The 24,255-nt window shown below is 41.8% G+C and overlaps 1 protein-coding gene across 1 annotated transcript; it reads left to right on the top strand.

Moving 5' to 3' along the window:
• The first annotated feature begins 354 nt into the window (after positions 1–354).
• Positions 355–23,885, top strand: GRPR (gastrin releasing peptide receptor). Its single transcript, XM_062574381.1, has 3 exons — positions 355–773; positions 19,348–19,699; positions 23,493–23,885. The coding sequence occupies exons 1-3, from the start codon at positions 355–357 to the stop codon at positions 23,883–23,885; spliced, it is 1,164 nt and encodes a 387-aa protein (XP_062430365.1).
• The last annotated feature ends 370 nt before the right edge of the window (positions 23,886–24,255 follow it).

Genomic DNA, 24,255 nt, shown 5'->3' with positions numbered 1-24,255 from the left:
AATTTAACTAGCTTTACTTTTGAAAATGCCTCCTACATATTGGTCTTTGAATTTTATAGACGGCCTTTTAGAGCTGAGGAATACCTAGCAGCAAGACAAGTCAGTGAGGAAAAGGCAAGTTTCAGGATTCAAACTGTGCTAAAAGATGTTTTCTTTTCAACTTATACTGTTGAAAACTATTGAATAGTGTGTCGTCGCTTTTTGTTTCGTTTATTTTCAAGATGTATCACAAAGTGGCATGACTTTTAAACTTCAGACTGTTTAAAGCAAGCAAGTAGCAGCAAAATTAAAGCAAGAGATTTTATACAAGGATTGTCAAAGAAAATTATCGTTGGAGAAAAACAAAGTGGGACAATGGCATCTGGAGAGTGCCTCCTGCTAGACCTGGAAATGGATAACTTCGTTCTCTACAACATCTCTGTCAACCAGAGTGCAAACCTCTCCATCCTGAGTGATGACTGGTTCTACCCAGCTTTCCTGTATGCCATCCCCACCATTTATGGGATCATCATTTTGATAGGCCTTGTTGGCAATATCACTTTGATTAAGATCTTCTGTACTGTGAAATCCATGAGAAATGTCCCTAATTTGTTCATCTCCAGTTTGGCTTTAGGAGACCTGCTGCTTTTAGTGACTTGTGTGCCTGTGGATGCCAGCAGGTACCTTGCTGATGAATGGCTGTTCGGCAGAATTGGATGTAAACTTATCCCCTTCATACAACTCACTTCCGTAGGGGTGTCAGTCTTTACTCTCACTGCTCTCTCAGCTGACAGGTAAGCTTTCTGCTGCAGTCTTGCAAAGAGGTCTGCATATTTACAGATCCATAAAATGCACAATTATGCATGCATGTTTTCAGGTAACAGCTAAAATGCTTGTAAGTGGCATTTTTAACCTAACGGGGGAAAAAGAGCAATGGTCATTTATTTCTGGTGGTTATGAAGACAAAACTCAAGGAGGTAGACTGAATGCAGGATACTTTTTCTAGGCTAAACTAAATGCTTGTAGGGTTTAGCTAATAGTCTTTTTTAATTAAAAGAAAAACAAAAACAGACCAAATTAAAGCCCAGAGAGAGAAAAGAGCCATTAAAGAAGGGTGCTCTGTTAAAAGATAGCATTTTCAAATTTGAAAGAAAGATAATTGATTTATATTTCATGAAGTATGCAGGCACTGGAGGAGCAGTTTAAAGTGCAGTTAGAATCAATTCTTTATAGTGTCTTGCTTTCTTGAGGTTAATTACATATAAGGCAACAGTTTATAAAATATGTTCGTAATATTCAAATGAGAATGCCTGCAGTCAGGCATCTCAATCCACATTAGTAAGTGTATTTTCCCTGATTAAATGATCTTATCCAATCAAAACTGTTCTGTGTAGTTGGTTCAGCAACTTTGTCTTCTAATAATATTTGATATAAGTAGCATGCAAAAGCTATGTTATTTTAGAGTACATAAAAAAGCATTGACTTTTACAGAAAACATACTTGTAACAGTTGAGCACTATTTTAGATTTCTGTGAGGATTTTGACATAAACCTCTGAGCATTCAGATTTCAGTGTCAAAAGACATTTGAATTTAAATGTTACTTTGAAGGATGCAGCCTACCTTCCTGAAAAAAGTTTAGGTATTTATTGGACTGTTTTTTTATATACATATATATATAGAAACATCTATCCACATCAAAGAGGCCAAGATACCTTGTTTATTATTTTTGTGCTTCAGAAAGAGTTTAAGGAATAATATGTCAACATGTTAAAGTTATGAAATCTCACAGAAGTGCCAGGATTTCAGATGAGAAAAACTCTTTCAGTTTTGTCTTGCTCAAAAAGACACAGGGATTGCAATTTACTGTAAAAGGGATGGGAAAGTAGGAAAACTATACAAATTTTCTAGTAAAGGATGACCTACACTTTCACTCTTGAGTTTCATGCAGCAGGTGGAACACTGCCCGTTCTGCTCATTTTCATGCTAGGAAAACAACAAATATTTCTCTAGGAACTTGGTATTTATAAAACTGTAATGTAAGTTGCTTTAAAAATGTCAGGAAAAGAAAAATGCATCATAAAGAAGAATATCATATTGAAAAATACTTGTTGCTCTCTGATCGCGTACTACATAAGCATTGCAAATGCTTTTACTGAGTGCATCAACAGCAGTTATTGCCTGAAGTGAGTGAACAGAACAGAAAACTGCAGCTGTAGCAAACTTGTTTTCTGAAGACTTGAAATTCTCAACTTCAACTTTGTCTGAACCCTGTTAACTATCATGCTGCACTGGCAGTGAAATGTTGCAACACACTGAAATGCGACTTGGCTACAAGGGAGACAGGCATGCATGTCGGGGGAAGAGTTAATGTTCCCATTTTTAAGGGACTATTTTGCCCTATTCTAGTGCATCTGTTGCCTACTATAGAAGGACATAATAACACAACTTCTACCATCTTTAGATGTATGAAGCTTAAATGCTATGTATTGAACTAGAAATGGGCCTTAACTGTTATGTTTACTGAGTTTTTTATTTTGGTATATTATCAGCAGTGGTGAGATAGTTTCGTTGCAAAAATATATGGCCTACATTTTGTCAGCTCACAGTCTATTAGTTTAACTTCATTTTTTCAAAAACGTCATCCTGATCCCTAGGACTCGATATAAATCATGTCAGAAACATTAAGAAAATAGAATTAAAATGTACAGAGAAAGCTTCCCAAACATGAGTTGAATATAACAGTGCCTTCCTGAGACTGCAGACAGGACCTACAGCCCAACACTGCTGGGGGCAAGCTGTGCCACCTACCGCATGGAGAGATACTACACTTGCACCTGAGATGATTTCATTTCTGAATTCAAATACGCTGTTGTACCAAGGACAGGAAGCAACATATCCTGAAGGAGCTTCCCAACCAGCCTTCTATCATCCCAGGAGCCTATGGAAATGCTTGCCAAATCCAGTGTGCTTTGCAGCATGGTCAGGGTAATGCAAAGAGCCAAGAGCCCAGCAGGTGACACCGCCCAGGCAGAGCTTATCTCACCTGGCTTTTGCAGTCTGAAGTGAGAGCTACTCTAAGCTAGTCAGCAAGATGCTTTCTGGCCCATGGAGAGAAACTCTCAAGAGGAGCTGGGATAAATCACTGCATCAGGTATAGAGGTAGCCTACTGTTTAACATAAATTAGATGTGTGTATTTGAGATGGCTAATTTTGAGCGATGTCAGTCCTATCTGACATGCTCCCATGAGGCATCTAAACGATCCTGTTCTCAAAAATTGAAACAATGGACCCTGGAGAGAATAACCTGCTCCTCAAAATGGTCTGAACTGCATCTCACGGCATTGTCTCCATGGAGAGGGACTACAGGCCTTGTGTTCATAATTCATAATTCTGTAAAGAAAGGATCTCAATTCCAGTCAGCTTCCATTAGCAAAAGAAAGTGAGAAAAACTATCAGCGTTACTGATATTATCAGCATATCATAATGATGTCTAGAAAGATCCGGCATCTTTGAGATAAGAGATCTACCATGTGAAGGAAAGCACCAGATTGTAATGCAAGAGAGTCTTTCCCAGATAGATTCCCATCCAAATACAACATGAACTGTGGTAGGTGATGAGCAAAAACAGTGGCATGAGGGAGCAGTGAAACAAGTAGTCTACATGTTATAACAATGATACAAATCATCTTGGTTGCTATGGATCACCTTCTAAGAACTATTCCCAGTTTTAGTACATGTTGCACAGCCCACATCATATAAACAAACGCACCTTCCTGAGGCATCCTTTAAGCTGAGAAAAAAAAAAATGAGTCTATCATTTGGTGGCTGCAAACTCTTAGCTAAGTACCAGCCTCCACCACAGAGCACCTAAAGCTTCTTGGAGGTTTGTCCTGCCAACACCTACCAGTTATATAAATAATTGCTCACTTGCAAACTTTTCTCAAAGACTGTATTTTGCCAAAAACTGCTGATTTCCATTCCTCCTGTTGTAGGAGTCCCCTGGTCTGTGAGGTGCTGCATGTGCATATACATGCACACACGCATACGTGCACATGTTTGCTTAGGTAGGGCATAGCTCAAAGGATCCCAGCATGTTTAGGCCCGCTCTGTGTACACAAACGAGCCTGTATCAGGCTAAAATGAAATTATTCTAGAGGGTATGGGAGAAAGGGCGAAGAAGAGTTAACAATATTACAAATGTATTTTCTGTGGGACTGCTCTGCTGACTACATGGTACTTGCATCTGTCTAGCTACATTTGCAGGAGCAGGGAGAGCTGTCAGTGGGGCCTGTTTTCCTGTCAGCATTGCAAATTTGTAGAACAGCTGGGACAGGGTTAAGGCCTGTGGTGTGCTTACAGCCACCCTCCGTGAGTGATAAGGCACCACGGCTGAGTATACAAGAGCAAGGGAGCAAGCAGTCAGTGCGCGGGTATGCGTGTTTGTGTGTTTTAGAAAGACCGTAAATGAATCTGGCAGTGGAAGGATGTCTGTCTGCACTGTTGTTCTGCTCTGTCAAGATAGAAGATTTCTTCAGCTGCTGCTCAGCACATCCCCACAAGGAGGGCATCCGAGTGTGCATGCCCACCTGCCTGCCCTCCTTGTAGGTGTAAGGGGTGGAGAGGCACACTGTGAGAGTGAACACACCTGCGCCTCTAGCCCAGGTGGCAGAAAAGTCAAAAGTGGCTCAGTTAGTAAAAAAGAATTTGAAAATGTCTTGGTGAGCTAAGAGGAAAATCAACCCATTTAATTGCCCTTGTCATGGAAAATGTCTTTATTTAATTTACTATTTCTTCCATGACTGACAGAATTTATACATTTGCATTTGAATTACCCAAGCTGTCAACCACTGATCATATTCTCCACTGTTTTTCTCAGATAGTAAAAAAAAAAATGACTTGGTGCTCATGCCGTGATGCCCTCCTGAAATAATGTTGTTTCTATAAGCACATGGCAGAGTAAATGCAAAGCATAACTGGAGTTTGCAAATGGATCTTTATTTAAGTACTTCAGTTTATCAGGATTTTCGTGTTGGCAAACTACAGGAATGTCTGCCACATGGATCAGCCAGCCAGCCGGTTGCAGAATCATTTAGCACGGATAGACACACAGGAACAAATTATGAATACGAGGTTAGGTTGCTTATGTTGGCAAGACCAGCTCTCAAAAGCAGGAAAGTAGGGTGGCAGCTCTGAGAACTGAAATGAAGGAGTTAGAAATTAAGATCACTTTTGGAAATGTTAACCTGAGCGCTTAGATGCAGGGACACAGCAGTGCTGCCAGCAGCACTGTGTCTCTTGGAGAGGTCACAGACACAATCTTCCAATGTTCCTATAAAACTCATATGACAGTTTATTTATCTAAGAAACAAACAAAAAACAAAAAACAACAACAAACAAACAACCCTTTCTCCCAAAAGATGGTAGTGAAGAGGAAGAAGGAGATCCAGAGCTTCTAGAAGGATACTTTTAAATATGCAAAAAACTTTGTTGGGCTCATCTCTGTGCTCTGGATGTCTTCAGCTCCTGCTATTAATAACATATACAATACCAAAAAAGGGGTAATACTCCTCATTTATATCATTCTACAATTGCTGTAGTATGTTTCCACAAGAGAACTAAGGGAAGTGTGCCACCCTTAAAAAAAAAACTGTGGAAAGACAGAGTGGTTTTCTAGAGTGTTGATTCCCAATTTACTGAAAGACACTTTTTTAAATGCCATCAATTGTGAAATGTCAGGTCCATAATGGTTGTTAATTTATTCCAGGCAGTCTAGCCACAGCATTCAGGAAATCCCTGTAAGGACACTAGGCACTATTTTGGGGCAATTTACTTGTTGTGCTACAATTAACTGTGCAGCATCAGGAAGGTTTTGAACAGGAGAAAGCCACTTTCTGAAATACCAAGACAATCCCTAATCTAGTCTATGCAAATCGGCAGAATGATACCCCTGCATTTACCTTTTGCATTCACAGACACAACCTAAGACAGAACATTAGTTCTTCCAAATCAGATAAGAAAATCTAAGGGGCTTTGAATCTATATGCAAAGCTTTTGCTCCCACAGAAGCACTGAGCAGCCTCTCTTGAAGAGGGGAACTGGATCCTAGCTACTTGCTTTGCTTTCCTGCAGCTGCTTTTCCTGTGCTGATGGCATGGTGCATGTGCAGATGGACACACACATTTCTTCCAGCTGATGGACAGAATCTTAGATCCTGTGTTGCTGGCCACTATGTCAACACAATATAAACAGTCTTTAACATCCTTGTTTTTAGCCTGCATTTCCTCAGCCCTAGCATCCATCTGCACCAAGAGAAACAGAGCAAGCTGCACAAACTTTCTGAATATCTTGATTAGCCAGAGCAGATGGCTAAAACACGATAGATGTGATTCTATTACCAGGAACATTACAGCTTCCATTTATATCACTGGGACCGGTGTGCAGATCTGAGGGCAGAGTCAGTGTTAATGTGCTGGAGACTGTCAATATTTAAGCAACTAAAGGGAAGAAAAGTTGGATTATCTATTGTTTACATTTCAGTAAAACCTAAAACCCCCAATCAGTTGTCATGGTCTCCTAGTACTAGGACCTGTACGCACTGTTAACCGGGAGAGGAACTGACTGCAGAGAATTTGCAGGTTGTCTGTCTGATTGAATGTGGTGGGTTGGAGGTCATCACTGCTGTCAGGTGATGAGCCCACGGTGGTCATATCAGCTCAGGCATTAATAGCCGGTGTCCAGATATGGGCAACATCCTCACCACAAGCGAGCAGAAGAGACTTCAGCGAAAAAAGCAGAAGCAAGCAGCCTGGGCTGTATAGTTTGCAGTACAAGCAGTGACACATCCAACAGCTGCTTTGCTTACAAACAGGTTTTGCAATAAACCTGTTTTCTTTTTATTTTTAACATGACACTAACGCTAACCCTGTGTGGTCCCTTTGGGTGGTTTCTCACCAATTTTGCATCAATTTGCTCAACTCACATAATACCATTTAAGATACCAGGAACCGTGAGATCCTCTCTGACCTCCTGTCCTTAGCAGACTGCTCGCTTCCCCCATGCACACCTTCTGCTGTGTATGATCTTAGGCAGAGCAGTGAATTTCAGTGTCCAGAAGAGCAAACTGTGCCCTGGGGCAGAAACAGGGTGAATAGGAAGTGTGGGTTAGATGAGTGGACAGTGAGGTGGATTGAGAACTGGCTGAAAGGCAGAGCTCAGAGGGTTGTCATCAGCGGCCTGGCATCTAGCTGGAGGCCTGTGGCTAGTGGCATTCCCCAGGGCTCAGTGCTGGGTCCCATCCTATTCAACTTCTTCATCAATGACATGGATGAGGGGACAGAGTGCCTCCTCAGCAAGTTGGCTGAGGATACCAAGCTGGCAGGAGTGGCTGAAAACCTGAGGGCTGTGCTGCCATTCAGAGAGTCCTGGACAGGATGGAGAGCTGGGCAGAGAGGAACCTCATGAGGTTCAACAAGGGCAAGTGCAGGGTCCTGCACTTAGGGCAAAATAATCCTAGGCACCAGTACAAGCTGGGGGCTGACCTTCTGGAGAGCAGCTCTGCAGAGAAGGACCTGGGAGTGCTGGTGGATGACAAGTTGACCATGAGCCAGCAATTTGCCCTTGTGGCCAAGAAGGCCAGTGGTCTCCTGGGTTGCATTAGGCAGAGTGTTGCCAGCAGGTCGAGGGAGGTGATCCTGCCCCTCTACTCAGCCCTGCTGAGGCCTCATCTTGAGTACTGTGTCCAGTTCTGGGCTCCCCACTACAAGAGAGACATGGAGCTACTGGAGAGAGTCCAGCGGAGGGCTATAAAGATGATCAGAGGGCTGGAGCATCTGCCCTACGAGGAACGGCTGCGAGAGCTGGGCCTCTTCAGCCTGGGGAAGAGAAGACTGAGGGGGGATCTTATCAGTGTGGATAAGTACCTGAAGGGAGGGTGTCAAGGGGACAGGGACAAACTCTTTTCAGTTGCCCCGTGTGACAGGACAAGAGGCAATGGGCAGAAATTGAAGCACAGGAAGTTCCGCCGTGAGGGGGAATTTCTTCAGTGTGAGAGTGACAGAGCACTGGCACAGGTTGCCCAGAGAGTTTGTGGAGTCTCCTTCTCTGGAGATCTTCAAGGCCCTCCTGGATGCAACCCTGTCTAACATGCTCTAGGTGACCCTGCTGAGCAGGGAGGTTGGACTAGATGGTCTCCAGAGGTCCCTTCCAACCTTCCTGATTCTATGATTCTATGATTCCTGGGCTCCCTGCAGTGGCAAGGCACTGAAAGACATCCTAGTAGTAAGCCAGAACATGTGCTGTAGAGGAAGGCAGAAAGCTGAAGTCTTCTATAAGAAACTACCTTCCTGACCCCCGTTCGGTAATCAGTTTAACCTCAGTGTAGGAGGTTGCAGAGCCTCTAAGGGAGATGCATCCTCAGAGCTCTGTTCCTCTTGTCCTCACCTGCTCTCCCACCACAGCCAGTCTCTGCAGCTCCATGGAAGGGCAGGAGGGAATACAGTACCATGACACATGAAGAGGAAAAACTATTTCTTGATAATTGCAGACAGCCCTGAAACATGAGGTTTAGTCATAGTCTGTCAAATGACCTGGGAGAGCCACAGATGAGGATGCACCAGCTGCTCTGGTGATCCAGTTCAGTAATTTTTCTCACACCCTGCCTGCATGCACAGAGGCTGCTGAATATTTCTTAGTAGCTAATTAAAACAGATCATTTCAATGACGCTAGATAACTTCCTAAGTACTCTGACTAAAGATGCAGATACCAACCTGTCCCCTACAAGTGTCTCCAGCAACCTATTATCCTCACTGCTTAGAAATGATGTCACTTTTCCAGTCTAAGTTTGTCTGACCTCTAACTATTTTATCTACTTACACCTTTCTCAGTAAGATGGAAATATTCCTATATTTTCTTGCTGTGAAAATACCTTTATAGATGATCATCCCTGAAAGTCACCATTTGGCTAAACTGACTTAAAATTGTTTTCTCTGCTCTTGACTCCTCCTTTTGGCAGCCTGCTTCAAATTCTTCCCAATATTTGATATCTTTCTTGAAATTAGCCAATACCATAAACAGAACATTCAGTATAGTCCTACAGTGCTGTCAGCACCAGGGACAACATTACTGATACATTGCTAATAATAATCAGACTACTAACATAATAATAGCCAAGGATTGCATTAGACTTTTGCCCCTAAATGGAGCAGAAAGTTTATATGGAGATGATGGTCTCTTACGACTGCTGTCTTTATGAAGTTACAGAAAGGATTTAAGCATCAGTTAAATATATCAGACTTTTAAACTAGCTAGCTTAGGAACTGATTACACTAAAGCCTTGACACCATAAGAATGACATGAGATATTTCGTTTTCTCAAGTGCAGTACAAAGATGCTCTAAGGTCTTTTCTTGCTCATCTCTTTCCATGAAAGATCTCCAGTCTGTTGGTATAACATGTCCACTTGGGTCCTAGATATACCACTTTGCACTTTGATACGGCTTCTATTACACTCTGGTCATTTATCCCAACGGTTACAGTCTGGTCAACCACCATGTCATCTGCAAACTTTCCCAGCAAAATCTTTACACCTGCTGGAGCGAGCTGATAAACGCAGCAAGTAGCACTGCAGCCAGAGTGCATTCCCAGGAGCCAAGCTAGGATGACTCTGTGCATTGGCACCTTCATACAAGCATGTTCGGAGACCTGTTGTGGAGCCTGCTGGTGAGGCCATGGGGCAGGAGATCCCCACGCAGCACTGCTCCCCCAGTCTGGCCACAGCCTCAGCACTGCTATTTTCATCTCTGTCCTGTGGGAGAGGGGCATGGATACTGTGAGCATGGATGAGGGAGGGGAAAGCACATGTGCCCAGGCACATGCATGTACATATCCATGTGCAAGGTCACTCATGCCAACATGACCACATGTGCTGCACTTCCCTTACATGCCATTGTGGCCCACATCCTTTTCACGACTGACAACCCCATAAAGAAACATAGGAAGCAATTTGTTTTGACAAAATCTATCATGCATTAAACAACAGGGACTGATGTTAATTATAATTTCTCAGTAAGTATTTACAGTTCCATTATTCTGTCAACAGTTGACCTCAGGAAATCCAAATACTTGCAATTTCCATATTCATACCTTTCAGCTTTCTAAACTTTACAACTTGGAGCCAATTCTCAAGTTCTTGGGAATTTCTCCAGTTTTTCAAGGTTTGTGAAAAACAAATACCAGTGGTTATAGTTGTTTTCTGTCTGGTTCCTTTAATACTCCTAGGTGTAAATTATTCAGGCCTGCTGGTGTGAAAATGCTTTGTGTTAGCAGATATTGGCTCACATCTTCCTTAATACAGCTACTACATCTACAGCACTGCACACAAGGTGCATTTACGCTTAAAGACCAATATCTTGTGATTGCTTTCCACTTTGTTTCTGTCATTGTTTATACTTTCACCATTTACATGTATGGCTGACTTACTGATTTTTTTGTTTCTGATATATTTAAAAATCCACATTTGTCTGTCATATAGTGACCTCTGATATTTTATTGGCTCCTTCAGCTTCTCTTATCAGACACCTACATTTTTAAACTGCAATACTTGCTGTCATTTACGTTTGCTTTTTTTTCCCATCTGTCGTATATTGATTTTTTTAATTATGTCTTTGAGGTTTTATCACAACTCCACATTTTCTCTCAGTTAGAGTAGCTTTTTGCCTGGCACATTTTTTTCAGGGTAAGGTGGGGAGGCTACTATTCAACTACTTATGCTTTGTTATTATTGCCTACTTTATGTTTACTTTCCCAGTCAGTTATACTGACAACTGGTGCTGAGAAACACGTCAAGCTGGGCTACTGGCTGTGTGTGAGAACTCTCTGGTTTTGAAGTCAAAGGGTGTTTTTAAAATAATGGGTACCATCCCGCCCTCAGATGACAAGCCTCAAATCCAATTACAAAACCTGCATCAAACTGCTAGGCTATCCCCACTGAAATCATTGATTTGGGATCAGGGCTTCATTCCAAGACTCCACTGAAGATCACCCCCTGAGAACAGCTACCCTAGGTGCAGGGGGCACTTTCTAATAAGGAAAGCATTTTCCACAGAACTCCCGCTATTTCCTGTAGTAATCTTCCCATCCATTGTTTTCCATATCTATAGTTAATTCATGAAATGGTTTGTGCTCTGGATGGTAGTGACTAGGAATAGCACAGTTACTATTAAGTGGTTACTATTTAAGCTCTCCTTTCCAAATATACTAGTGTAATTTAATGTCTAAAAAAATGTTTAAACTCTCACTCTCTGACCTGAGTCATTCCTAGACTGAAATTCTTATTAATCCAGATTCCATTAGCTCTCCTTCTTAAATACACCAGTGTAATTTAATGTTGCCTAAAACACTCTGTTTCTGCTCTCATTATTTGACCTGAGTCATTCCTAGACTAAAATTCTTATTAATCCAGATTCCAGGATGGCATAGCAGTATGCAGGAATATGGGCTGAACTTTGAACTCAGACTTCAAAAAGTAAGAACTATGCCACTTCAATCACTGCAACTTTTTTATTTTCCCATTGAAATGTTAATTCACAGGAAGAGGATGGCAATGTATGTAAGACTAGCCCATTAGAGATGTCTTTGTGCCCATGTACAATTTGCTAAAGTAAAGATTTTAATAACAGATGTTCACCCAAGAACCATGCATAATAATCATAATCTTAACTAAGTATGCTAAAAGCAGATAGACCCAAAATTGCAGGAGTGTGTTGCTGGGTTAGACAATCTAGCAATTTTGTGGGTTTATTGAATTATTTGTCTTCCAAACTATAAATATTCATAGTGCTCATGGTGGAAACAATAAAGAAAGTTTGGGGCATTGTCTTTTTCATAAATTTCTTCAGATACTTAGGAAAACTTTTTCATTGCTTTCAAAATGGGACTTTACACTCAACAAGACTCCATATGTTTCATTTATGCAGTCTTCATATAGCATCAAGTCTTCCTTTGTTGCTTGAGGTTTTTTGCATGATAATTGAGCCAGTCCTTCAGATTATGTAGGCAAAATAATAATGTGATACTAGTAGGACATAATTACAAATTTTTAATAAGATTTTCATTCGCTATGTTCATAGGCCAAGACCAGATCAAGGTGCACACATTAAGCTTAGAAATGGGAACAGATGACTCTGAGGATCGGATGAACTATGAATTGCACATGTTTTTTTCCTCTTTTGGTTTCAAGTGGGAACAGAAATATGGGGACACACTGACTAAAAGGCTGTTCTTTCATCGTTACAATGATAAGCACTTGCAATTTCAGGAGCTCATTTTCTAGATCTGAGAAGAATGCAGCATTTTTACTTCACAGTAATTTACATAGTTATTTTTCTAAGACTTCAGTGCACCCCAACTAATCCCTGCTTTTTATTTAAATTTCAGGTTCACCACATTAGCCCAATAGCTCAAAATAGAGCTCAATTAAAACAGATTCAGAAGCTTGAAAGTGGCTTTCTAACTTCAGAGAAAAACAGAAACCGTAAAGTAGATCTGAAAGATGACAAGTCTGTCTGCCAGCCTGCTGCAGTCTAAGTAATGGGACTGGTAATGAAGCAAAGACAGGCAAGCTTTCAGAAATTTTGTTTGAACATTTTTTAAGGCATTTGTTTTTTCAGATGTCTTACAAAGTTAGGAGTGGGGACCAACATGTTCTTATGTAAACGCTCTGTAGGACTTAGTAATGGATGATATTTAGATGAAACATGCATTAACTCTGAAGTACTCCTGCAAATCCATTCTGGAGTGGCAGAATTCTTTGTCCCTGTAGGAGGGATGGAAAGGATTTTTTTTCTCTTCAGATATTTCTCAGCGGTGTGTTTGCAGAGCCACAGGGTCTTGCTCTGTGCAACACAACTTCCCATTTGCCTTGGAAGGGAGTTGAAGGGAAGAGGTTCAGCTAGGGGAAGACAAATATCTTTGGAAGGACTGTAGAAAGAAGAGTACTGCTCTGTGACAAAGCCTATTTCAGCCATTTTCTCTTGATCCTATCCTACTGCAGCGAAAAATGAGGGGGAAGGAGTTGCAAGAGCACCTCAGTGCCTCTTCTTAAGGTGCATTTTACAAATGAGAGTGATATATGAAAATGCTGCTGTAAAAGCTTTGCTGTCCTGTTGGGTCACCAGGAACATCCCTAGCGAGCTGCCTGTGTGAAAGCCCACTTTTGCAGATGCCTCCTGTTGCCATAAGGGAGAGACACTCACTATTACCAGTGGCAGAAATTACAGTCTCACCTTCATATGTTGTACCATATATCTCTCAGTTTGTGGTCACAGAGAAACTATTATTATTAAAAAAGACACTGGTGATTTTGGATGAAATGAGAGTCTACTGACCTGCCATGTGTAAAAACAGGTAAAATCTCCCAGTTTAAAAAGCCCATCTCATTACTCATCACCCATACCTATCAGACACATAACGAGAGCTGTTGTAAAGGGAATATACATTAGGTTTAATTACTGCCATAAGAGAAGGGGAAAGGCATCAGCGCAAAGCAGTCAAAAAGCAGGAACGCAAGCTAGGCTGCCTACAGCACCAGCTTCCCCACACAACATAGCATTACCTCCTTAAAGAAGCAAAAATCAGAAAGTGAGACATGTGGAGCTCAATTAATGTAAAATCTAAGGGAAAAGATCTGACTTTCCTTTGGAGCTTTGGTCGTTTTAATTTGATTTTTGTGACTGATGTAGCTGGCAGCAAGAAAGTGGATGAAGGTGACAAGACAAAGAAACATGAGGGACACACTGGGCCTGCTGCCACTTTAGGGATAAGATCCTTTCTTCTCCAGTGTAAGTGCAAAAGCAACCCCTCATATCTCTGTGCTTGGGAGGCACTATGAATTTGAGGGCAAAGTCCATTTATATTTCAGCTGGTGTGTATTTTTTCTTAGCTCAGTTGTGGATCACAAGAGTAGCTAAAATGCTTTGCGTGAGCTGAAAAGCTGCATCTAGGTAACTTTGACATCCATTTGGGGCTTTATTTTGATTTGTGCCTTTGGAGGATGTATCTGTAACTATTTTTTCTAGTAACAAAAATGTTTCTGTGTTTATATTTAAACTTGTGGCTTTGGCCTAAATGTATGGTATTAACCAATGTTTGCATTGTCAAAGTTTGAGAGTACATTTAGTGATGTTATCATTAGTAACATTATAATTAACACAAGGATAATGACACAACTTTCCACAGTTTCCCTGACATATTAACCTTGGTGGGAAAAATAATCACTACACAAAACCTTTGGTGTGTCATATTTTAGCAATTTAGAGTCATTTCAGTGGTTTCAGTTATGACAAACAGTTATCCAATGAGCACAATAGAAATCCTAAGAGACAAATACAGGATATTTGCCAGGATTCAACGGGAAAGCAAACACTCTTGGGGCTCCTACCAATCTCTTCTGCCACGCTCTTTTAAATTCTAGTGGTTATAACAAATTCAGTCAGAAATTGAATTCTGGTTGCTGGGATTAAGTTGAGAAATGACTGGTCACCATATGCTACCAAATTCTTGTGTCGAAGGCACTGCACTGGGTGAGGTTTCATTAGGATGCCTAGGTAGCACTGGCCCAGCCCCTGCCAGCGCTGTCTCCAAAGGTGGAGTCACGTTGTACCAAACAGCGCCAGCCTTCCCACAAATCCTTTGTGCAGCTTGAGCACTGGGCTGAAGCAGCTCCATGACCAGGTTCCTCCTCCATGACTTGGAGACCAGCTCTGAGAACAGGGACCACATCGGAGCTGTCAAGGAAGGTGAAAGTGTGAATTCTCCTGTGAGGTAAATCCTAAAGACACCATGGGGAACTGCTTTGATCTGCCAGAGCCTTACAAAGAGATGTTCACCCTAGGCCAAAACTCCCAGTTAATACTTCTGAGGTTCTCATGTGATTGATTATTGCATTTAACAAGGATCTTAAATGATAGACTGACTTTTTTTTTTTTTTTTGAAGTGCATGTGTAATTTGTTTTTAACAGCAGAGAAAGTCATTCCTAGCTGCTGTGTACGAGGCAGGTTGCAGCCTAGGAAGAGCAATGGGAACGGAGAAGTCCAAAGGCTGAGCCATAGGAAAGGTCAGCATCTCATTCATGTTTCCAGCCAAATCAGCAACCCAGTCATTTTCATCTGGGCCATTTGACAACTGAAGAGAGATTGGAGTTGACATAAGTTCTTAACTTTCATTTTTTATTCAATCTGAGTATTCAGAAGGCACATTTTTCTTTTTAAGCTTTGGCCTTTATTGTGGTGCATGAATCATATCTTTGATTTTTAATCTTTTTTTAAGAATTTCTTTAAGAGCAGATTGGGGAAGGAGTTCAGCTGAAACACAGCAGTATCATACAACAATTACAGAGAGAGAGATGGAAGAAGAGAGAAAGCAGAGGTGATAAACCCAAAGCTATGACTGTGTTCATTGCAGACAAGCTGAACGTGCAATGTGATACATTCCCCTAGATCTCATACTACTACATGAGTTGAAAATAACGCTGTTGTAAGAACTTTGCATAAGCACTCGCTCTGCCAGCCACGCAGCCTCCACTGAGGTATGGGGATATATTCATCAAAGTCTCCTTCAAAGTAGATTGGATTATTCAAATGCTGGAAGCTAAGTATGGGAAAGTTAAGTACTGAAATTGTGAAGGTGAAATTTAGCTATTTGAAATTGCCTGTGAAGCTAGTCCTCTCATTGCCCAGACTCCTTCCACAGAAAATGGAAAGAGAGGCAACTCCACAGGGTTTCCCATGCCAACCCTCTCAGATGTCTGCTTCAGGACTGCAGGAATTATCCCTGGAATTGCCTCTCCACTGACTATAGCAGAAGCTTAGGTAGATGCTCCGCTCTCAGAGTTTTGGTAGGGGTAGGTTGCACCCCCATGGTCTAATGAAGATATGGGGAAGATAAGGGGAACTGGATTCAATTCATCCAAATTCAGTTAGCCATAGGGTGGTCATTTCCACCTGAGCTTCTTACTGTCCACCTGTGCTTTTCACAGGAGACAGAGGAAAGTTCTGTAGCACTAAGTGATGCTAAAAGTTAAAACCTGTTTGCTGGAGATGCAAGTGGCATGGATTAGACATTGCTCATGTCTCACAGGGGTGACTGACCATAGAAATCAGAAATGTCCAAGATTAAGTTTGTTGCTGTGATGCTGATCACAACTGATTTGATTGTGCACAGCAGGAAAAACTATGCTCAGCAATTTAGGGGAGAACTTCACAACTTTGCCCAGGCATGGGAAAGCCCTCTAGCGATGGCCTTGGGGAGGGCAGAGGGGGATGAGGGGAGCTTGCTCTCACCTGTGTAGGACCAGCCATTTAGCAGGAAAAGTAGCAACAGCTCCCACAGCCAGAGCTATTCTGATGTGCAGTCGATAAGCGAAAGGGAAAGATTAACTCATTGAAAAAGAAGAGGCACTGGACAAATTGTGGAAAGCTTGAAATCATATTTGACATACGAGTTGAAAATACAAATGCTGAAAAACAGGGCTACCTGCTGCTCAAAAGCAGTCCAGCTTGCTGCAGTTCTTAAGAAATTTTAACCAAATTTCAAAATTCAGGCTTGGCCCCTCTTGAAAGTGGTGTGGAAAAATAGAGTAATAAGGATATAAGCTCTGCTCTGTAATCAACCAAGAGATGCAGCTTTTTCACCTTTTGAGCATAGACCACAGGAAGCTCTTCCAGAGGCCCCCTAGCCTCAGCGCTGGGAGATGGTCATGCACCCATAAGTATGTCCCTTCAGAGAATAAAATTCTGCAGCCAAAACCAAAACTGATGTGGGAAAATAGGGCTGTTGAAACATAAGCTAGGGAGAGACCATTAAAATAGCAGTAATGCAACTGGAAATAAAGACTCCCACTAGCTCAATACTGACCAATTAAGCATTAATACTCAGATGAAAATAAATTACTGAAGATCTCTGAGTAAGTTAGCTCACCATAAAGTAAGTCATACAGATAGTCAGCAAAATAATTTGATTCAATTGTCAGCCTTGTAAGAAAATATGTATCCATGTTCCTATATCTGAGAACCTACATTTTCAAGACCTATTTTTCTAGTTTCTTTTTTTCCACTTTATCTTTTTGTACTTTTGACCTCATGATTTGGGTCTACACTGAGCTCTTTGCAATACAGACCTTTTATAGATCTTCTTCTTTTTATCTGTTGTAGCAGGCTTTGTAAAATAAATTAAATGCCTAATAATCAGTGCCAGCATTCCTAGCCATTTGTAATTACATTCTTTCAAAATTATGTTGTTCGGAAATGCCATCTCTAATTAAAATGTACTAATAACTTGAAATAGATTCATTTTCTGACTCTTCCTAATCCATTTATGTTCATAAAAATAAAACAGAATCTCTCTTTCTCTCAATATTTCAATTCATTCACATTACTGGAAGTTAACACTGGAAAATATTCTTTCAGCTGGCTACATTACATATAAGAAAATCACTGAAATAATTATGCTAATATGCCATGGTGATAAGCATACAAAAAGCACCTAGAGAAATAACTTTGAACTAACTAAATTTATTGATACCTGGATATGTAATTCATTTCCTTTTGTATTTCTTCTCTTTAAGAGTCACTGAAGTTAACTGAGGTGAACTGATGTTCAGTTAGCTAGTGTTTCTGTCAATAATATATAAGCAGTGAACCAGACTATAACGTGAGCTATTTTAGCTGCATTGTTTTAGTAATCTGCCTATCTCTTCCATTTTATTACTGTAAGAGTTGGAACACCATAGCTGTTTAAATGCTGTGATTTTCTTCACCTGAGATGATGATCTTGCACTGGAGGATTGTGCTTCGTAGTATTACACCCCCAACTTCAGAGTGCAAGTTAAAGCAGTGCTAGGCAAGCACAGAAAATACTGTGTCTTACTACTATAGCTGTATAGTTGCAGTAAAGGGGAGAGCTTGGCACACAAGTAGTTAAACAAAAGACTAATGAGCACGATGTCTGCAGTCCGTTAAGGAACTGAAAAATATCTACGCTAGGCACTTGTGGGATAATACGGAGAAACATCTGCAGACGAGAAGATGTCCAGATACAGTCTTTAGACACAGCCTTTACACTCGGGCTGCCAGGCAGCTGGGTCCCGGCGCGTGCTGCCATGCCCTGGGCAGAGCGCTGTGCTTACTACCCCTGCTCCCAGGCCCAGTCCAGCTGGTGAAAGAGCCAGGACCTTGGAAGGAGCTGAGAAACAGACTCTGGAGCAGCCACACGAACAAGTACACCGCCATACCAAAAACAGGCCAGAGCAGCTGAGGGCCCACGGTTTCGGCCACCCCACAGAACAGAAGAGACCAAGGGGCCAAGTGTGCCACTGCCAGTGCGAGAGTCAGATACTGAAAAAAGCATCCAACCAAGCAATGCACTGGAAATAGCAAGATTGTAACTGGTATGATAATGAACCTGAATAATAATTTATGAAAGCCACAGATATTTCTTCCTACATATTTTTTTCTTCTGCAGTTTTCCTTAAATATATATGTGAATTGTAATTTATCTGTAGTGTGCATTCCTGCCAGATCAGGGCTCCTTTGTTCTGTGGTCTTCCCGTTCCACACGTCAGGTTCAAATAAGTTTACCTCTTTCATTTTCTTGGATTCTAAAACATGACTTTGTGAAAGGCTGACCTTGTGAAAGACAAAATAGTAAATCAAAAAATATCATCTACATATTTAGCACAGCAAGCAATGCTTTTCTTCAGGCAAGTCAGTCAGTTAGCAGCTCTGACTGCTTAGCCTGGGGGCATTTAGTTACGGACAACTGACAAAGCCAACTACACCACCAAACAGCAATTAAAATGGGCAACATGCTCTTTGCAGCCTCCAGAAACATAAGATTTGGCTCGCAGAAGGCTGTGTACTCACAGCTCTAAAAGGAGTATGTGGCTACGTCTGCAAATTCAGTAACCCCTGTAGTTTCCTTGAATAGTGTTCTGCGAAGGGGTGTAAACTGTCCTAAGCTTTTAAAGAGAACCTTCTGATTACACTTCTTATCTTAATGATACTCGGACACGTACGTGTTAATGTCAGGCAGCACTGAGCTTTGTCAGACCAATTACAAACTGAATGAACTCAGAATCAACACACATGAAACTGGACAAGCTCATGCCAGGTGGCGCTGCTTTGAAATGAGAAATCCCTCAAAAACAGTGAAATTTAAAACAAGATTAAAAAAAATAGCAGTCTTGAGTAAAAATGATTTTTGTATGCTTTTTATAAATGAAGGGATCTGTGAATGGTAAGCACAAATACATCACCCAAGTATTCTAACTGATTAATGTTGAGGTCAATAAATGATTTCTTTCTTCTTTTCTTAGGTATAAAGCTATAGTAAGACCAATGGAGATCCAAGCATCCCATGCACTGATGAAGATTTGTGTGAGAGCTGCTATAATCTGGATTGTTTCCATGTTGCTTGCCATTCCTGAAGCTGTGTTTTCTGATTTGCATCCCTTCCATGACAAAGGCACTAATAAAACCTTCGTCAGCTGTGCTCCTTACCCACATTCAGATGGGCTACATCCCAAAATTCATTCAATGGCATCATTTCTGATCTTTTATGTCATTCCCCTGTCTGTCATTTCTGTATATTATTATTTCATTGCTAAGAATTTGATCCGGAGCGCTTACAACATCCCCGTGGAAGGAAATATGCATGTGAGGAAACAGGTACAGATTTTATTTTCCTCAAAAATCCACATTCCTTGTGAAGCCAGGAGTTAAGAGTGTGTTGAAGTTTCGACTACATGGAGGGAAATTTATATAAGGACAGCATGCATCTGTTGTGCAATTTTAATAGACTGAATGGACTTAACAAATAAAAACGTTTGAATGCAATCCTGTCATGGCACAGCACTAAACAGTTAAAAAAAAATCTTCTCATGTTTCTAAGTTCAGAGACTTTGGCAATGTGGTTACCATGGGAAACACAGCAGGAAACTCTTGCCAAGGTCTGGGTAGGTATTGACTATGATGCAAGAAAAGAGGCAGAGCTAGGGATGGTGTTTTGAAATTGAAGCTGAGGAGTTACATAGAAGAAAAAAAAAAACTTGTCAAAATTGCTCTATCAGAGAGAGGGTCTTGGATAAAATCAAGTGGTCCCTTTTCACACAGCTAAACACTGGCTCTGCTATTCAGTTCTCAGGAATGGAAAAGCAGAGGGGATAAAGCAAGAGCACAGCGAAGAAGTGCAAGTGCAGGAGGCACCCTGTGCGCCAGCCCTCCTGGTGTGGGATGTGCTGGTTGGTCAGGGAGGAAGGTGGGGCGCGAAGCTGCCTGTGAGAGTGGCTGTGTCTCTCCACACTTGCAACCACTCCAGCTCGTCCCCCAGGAGCTTGTCCTGCTGGTGCTATGCAGTGTGCTGCAGAAACCAGTACAAACTGGAGAGGGGCCGGAGAGAGGAAAGCGGGCACAGAGGCATTGGGGAAGGAGGACGGAGCAGGACAGCGTGGGCTTTGTTCTGGGGCCCTGGCGTCAGGTCCTCACAGCAGCAGCGATGCACTGTCTCCACAAGTGTGCTGCAATTGCGAGTCTTGTGGATGGTGTGATCTTTGCAGTGCAAAATAGAGGCTAAAGTCTCAGGAAAAAAGGAGAAGTCTGTCTTCTCTCTCTGAAACCTGTCAGGCATAATTCTCTCTCTAAAAATGCCTCTTTTTCTGTGGTCTCTAGAAGAGTGGTATTGGACTGAATAGCCTATCCACTTCTTATTTGCCCTCCAATAGAGCAAGTTCCTGTCAATCTACTTCTGGTCCAATAGGTAGTAGATTCAGCTTCTACTTTAGACAGTTTTGATTTTCATAAGCAGGCTTTTTTCTCTGTCTCTGTCCTCTGTCTTTTAACCTGCCCTTTTCACTCTTGTAACCAGTCTTACCTCTGTTTCTGTCACTCATGAATGGGGCTTTTCACAGAACTCCTCTGACTGTCCCACAGCAGAACTGTGTCAAGGTAGCTCAGCAACTACAGAGAAAAAGAGTCATTTCCAGGAGGAAATCCAAATTCTGTATGAGCAACTGGGTTCTTCAGGTCACTGCTTAAATTCAAATGCATTTAAGCCTTGGGCTTGTCTAACTAAGAAAGCAGTAGCAGGATAACTTGTTTCTAAACAGTTTATTTACCTTGACATATGCCCTTGCTTTCAACTGAGGACTGCTTAAACTTAAACTAAACTGTCACAAACCATTCTTCAACTGAATGAATGTCCATATAATTGCCCTAAGCTGACATCTCCACCTTAGGCTGCCCTAACATAATCTTCTCATGTGGTCTTCTGGTGATATAAAACAGCAGGAGTGGAAAACTGTGTTTTCTGCCCATTAAATGATGTGCAATCCATGAAATCTTAATCCTTCTTCCTTTTTGAATGCAGATAGATCTTTTCCCCTGCAGGCCATTTTTTCTGATGATTCAGTGACTGTTTTGATTAAAGACAGTAAACTGAGTAGTAAAAGCAGACCTTTCCCCCTTTGGTTCTGGGAAGGGAACTCTAAAGAAAGCAAAAGGACAGGCTGCAGCCTAGCACCATCAGTCCTGCAGTGCATTCAGGAGCTATAGGTCTCTATCACAGATAACTGGTATTGATTTCTTTATTGCGTTGCTTCCTTTCTTTATAGTGCAGATGTGGCTTCAGTAGCCCTGTATCAAATTAAGGATACATTTAAAAAGAATATATGGTTCAGCCATGGAGAGCCCTTTCTCAAAGGATTTAATTTTCAGCCCGCTCTCTGGAGACATTATCATCTGGTACATGTCAATCCTTTCTGAGCTCAATGGCTAATTTTCAGTTGGTGCCATTAAAGGGGCACAAAATAAAGTCAAAATGGGCTTGCCAGGTCTCTCCTGCCTTCTCCCTGCTTACTGCCACCCTGATCAGCTTATGTGAGCTGCTCAATTTCTGATCTACGTCTACAGCTCAGGAGGTGAGGATGTGCTCTTTCATGTAATCTTTCAGCTGAATAATAAAAAACAGGCAGCAAGACTTATCAGAGCCATACACAAAACACAAAGCTTGCCCCAAGTGTGGTATACTACCAGCAAAACAGTATATGTGGCTGTGTGAACAGTGGTATATTAAAGGGAAGAGGGAATTCTATGAAAAAAAAACTAGAAGTTTCACATTTTTGAAATCTCATCTTCTGACTTTTAATCAAGGAGCATTTTCCTCAGAAAAATTAAATGGGTGAACTTTGATCAAATCCTGCATTACCCTTTCCCATCCATGCTGCGCTTCTTTGTATTTTCACCTTGGCCATATCTCCTGCAGAGTGATGACTGGGCGCAGCCCAAGAGCTTGATTAGGAGCCACGGCTGCCCAAATGCAGGAGCAAGGGCAGGGGGTTCTAAGGGCCATGTGGACTTTCAAGCCATTGAGATTGCATTCAAATATAGGGAGCAGGTGCCAAAAAATTACATAGCATTTTCTGGGTAGAGAGGCAGTAATTACTAGAAAGAAGAACATTACAAAGCCCTAAAAAGGCAACAGTGTTATACTTTCCATGCCAGCAAACTTGGGCACTGAACTCGGCAACTCGCCCAGGGTGCAGTGTGTTTCAGCAGGTTTTTCTGGACAATTCGGTCCATCTTCTTCTTTCATGTGACCTCATGGTCAATAGTTCTTGTTTTCATTAGGAAGAAAAATGTGGGTTTTAGTGGAGTTGTTACTTTAGTGTACAATGCTGATGGAGAAAAGGAAAAGTATGGCTTACCTCAGCTCATTGCAGTTGAGCAATACCTTTGGGTTGGCTCCAAGTCTTTACGTCTAAATAAAACAAAATGGTGGTGTATCTGTGTGAAGGTTATATTGCTTGCTAGCTGACGTTGTAAAAATGCACCTTCTTCTAATGTAGCTCTAATTTTGCTAGAGAGATGATTGTCTGTCTATTCACCATCTACATCGGCTACTCTTCAGGTCCCCAACTCTTTCAGCTGAAGGTCCACCTCTGAACTGCCTTGTTTCTCTAAATATAGATTTTTTTTCTTTCAGTTTCTCCAGTTGCTTTGGCCTCCAGGTGCTGCACCTGATCTCTGCAGGCTATGAGCAGTTGGCAGTGCATTTGTGTACATATACCACCCAGCCCCAAGGCATAAAGTACTGCCTTTGGGCTCTGTGAAGTAACCCAGACTCCTACCCTAGCAAATAATTAATGATGGTGTCTGCACTTTTGTTATTTGAGGTAGGATCTTACTAAATGACAAGCCATTGAAAGTTTATCTCTGAATAGAAAAGGACAGATTACACTTCATTATTTAATGAATTTACAAAATCATTTGTTTTTAGGGGAAGGGTGAATGAAGAGAGGCAAGGAAGGTTCTTAACTCTGTGTTCACCTGCAGTCCAGTTCCCCTGCTCTCCTTGTGCCACCTTTCACACATTAGCCCCTAAGCTACCACACTGGGAAAAATAGTTAGCTACTGGTCAAAGCAAGTTGCTAATCTCACTTTGTTGGGTTTCCCTTTGTTCTTCCAGATTGAATCTCGTAAGCGCCTGGCCAGGACAGTACTGGTCTTTGTATGCCTCTTTGCCTTCTGTTGGCTTCCCACTCACATCATCTATTTGTACCGGTCCTACCACTACTCAGAGGTGGACACCTCAGTGCTGCATTTCATTGCCAGCCTCTGCGCTCGGATCCTGGCCTTCACTAACTCTTGCGTCAACCCATTTGCTCTCTACTTGCTCAGCAAGAGCTTTAGAAAACAGTTCAACAACCAGCTGTTCTGCTGCAGAGCTCGCCTCCTCATCCGCTCTCAGAGCATGGCCAGGAGCACCACACGAATGACCTCCCTCAAGAGCACCAACCACTCCCTGGCTACCTTCAGCCTTATCAATGGCAACCACGCCTGTCATGAAGGCTATATCTAAACTTCACAGTGTGGCAGGCTGGTTTTGCTCTGCAGGGCTGGGGAGTAGCACACACATGCGCACATGCACACACACGCACAGAAGGAAACCTGTTGTGTTCAGAGATCTCAGCAGCTTGAAGTGTCCAACTTTTCATCCTGGGCTGAGAGATGTCTGCAGCAGCAGACCACTTAGTACCTAACCACAGGAGCTCCCTGGGATGAGCTGCATCCCTTCAAGACCACTGCCTTTAATGGAAGTGAAGAGACCGCCATAAGATCAAATCCAGATTGAACCTGGAGTTTCTCCATCAGTTTCTGCTCAATCCTGGACTTGGGCAGGCTTGCAGGAGTGGTAAAGACTGTCCAAGGGACACAAAATTTGTCTGAAT

This window comes from Rhea pennata, chromosome 1 (genome assembly GCF_028389875.1).
Source record: "Rhea pennata isolate bPtePen1 chromosome 1, bPtePen1.pri, whole genome shotgun sequence".
In the NCBI taxonomy this organism is placed as follows: Eukaryota; Metazoa; Chordata; class Aves; order Rheiformes; family Rheidae; genus Rhea; species Rhea pennata.
Note: the sequence above shows the minus strand (reverse complement) of the source record. Positions and strands in the feature narration are given on the sequence as shown.

Bases quoted from the DNA above. Each gene is read 5' to 3' on its own strand.
- GRPR (XM_062574381.1), top strand. From the start codon at position 355: ATGGCATCTGGAGAGTGCCTCCTGCTAGACCTGGAAATGGATAACTTC. The intron at 774-19,347 runs GTAAGCTTTCTG...TTCTTTTCTTAG, and splicing joins ACTGCTCTCTCAGCTGACAG to GTATAAAGCTATAGTAAGAC. The intron at 19,700-23,492 runs GTACAGATTTTA...TTGTTCTTCCAG, and splicing joins ATATGCATGTGAGGAAACAG to ATTGAATCTCGTAAGCGCCT.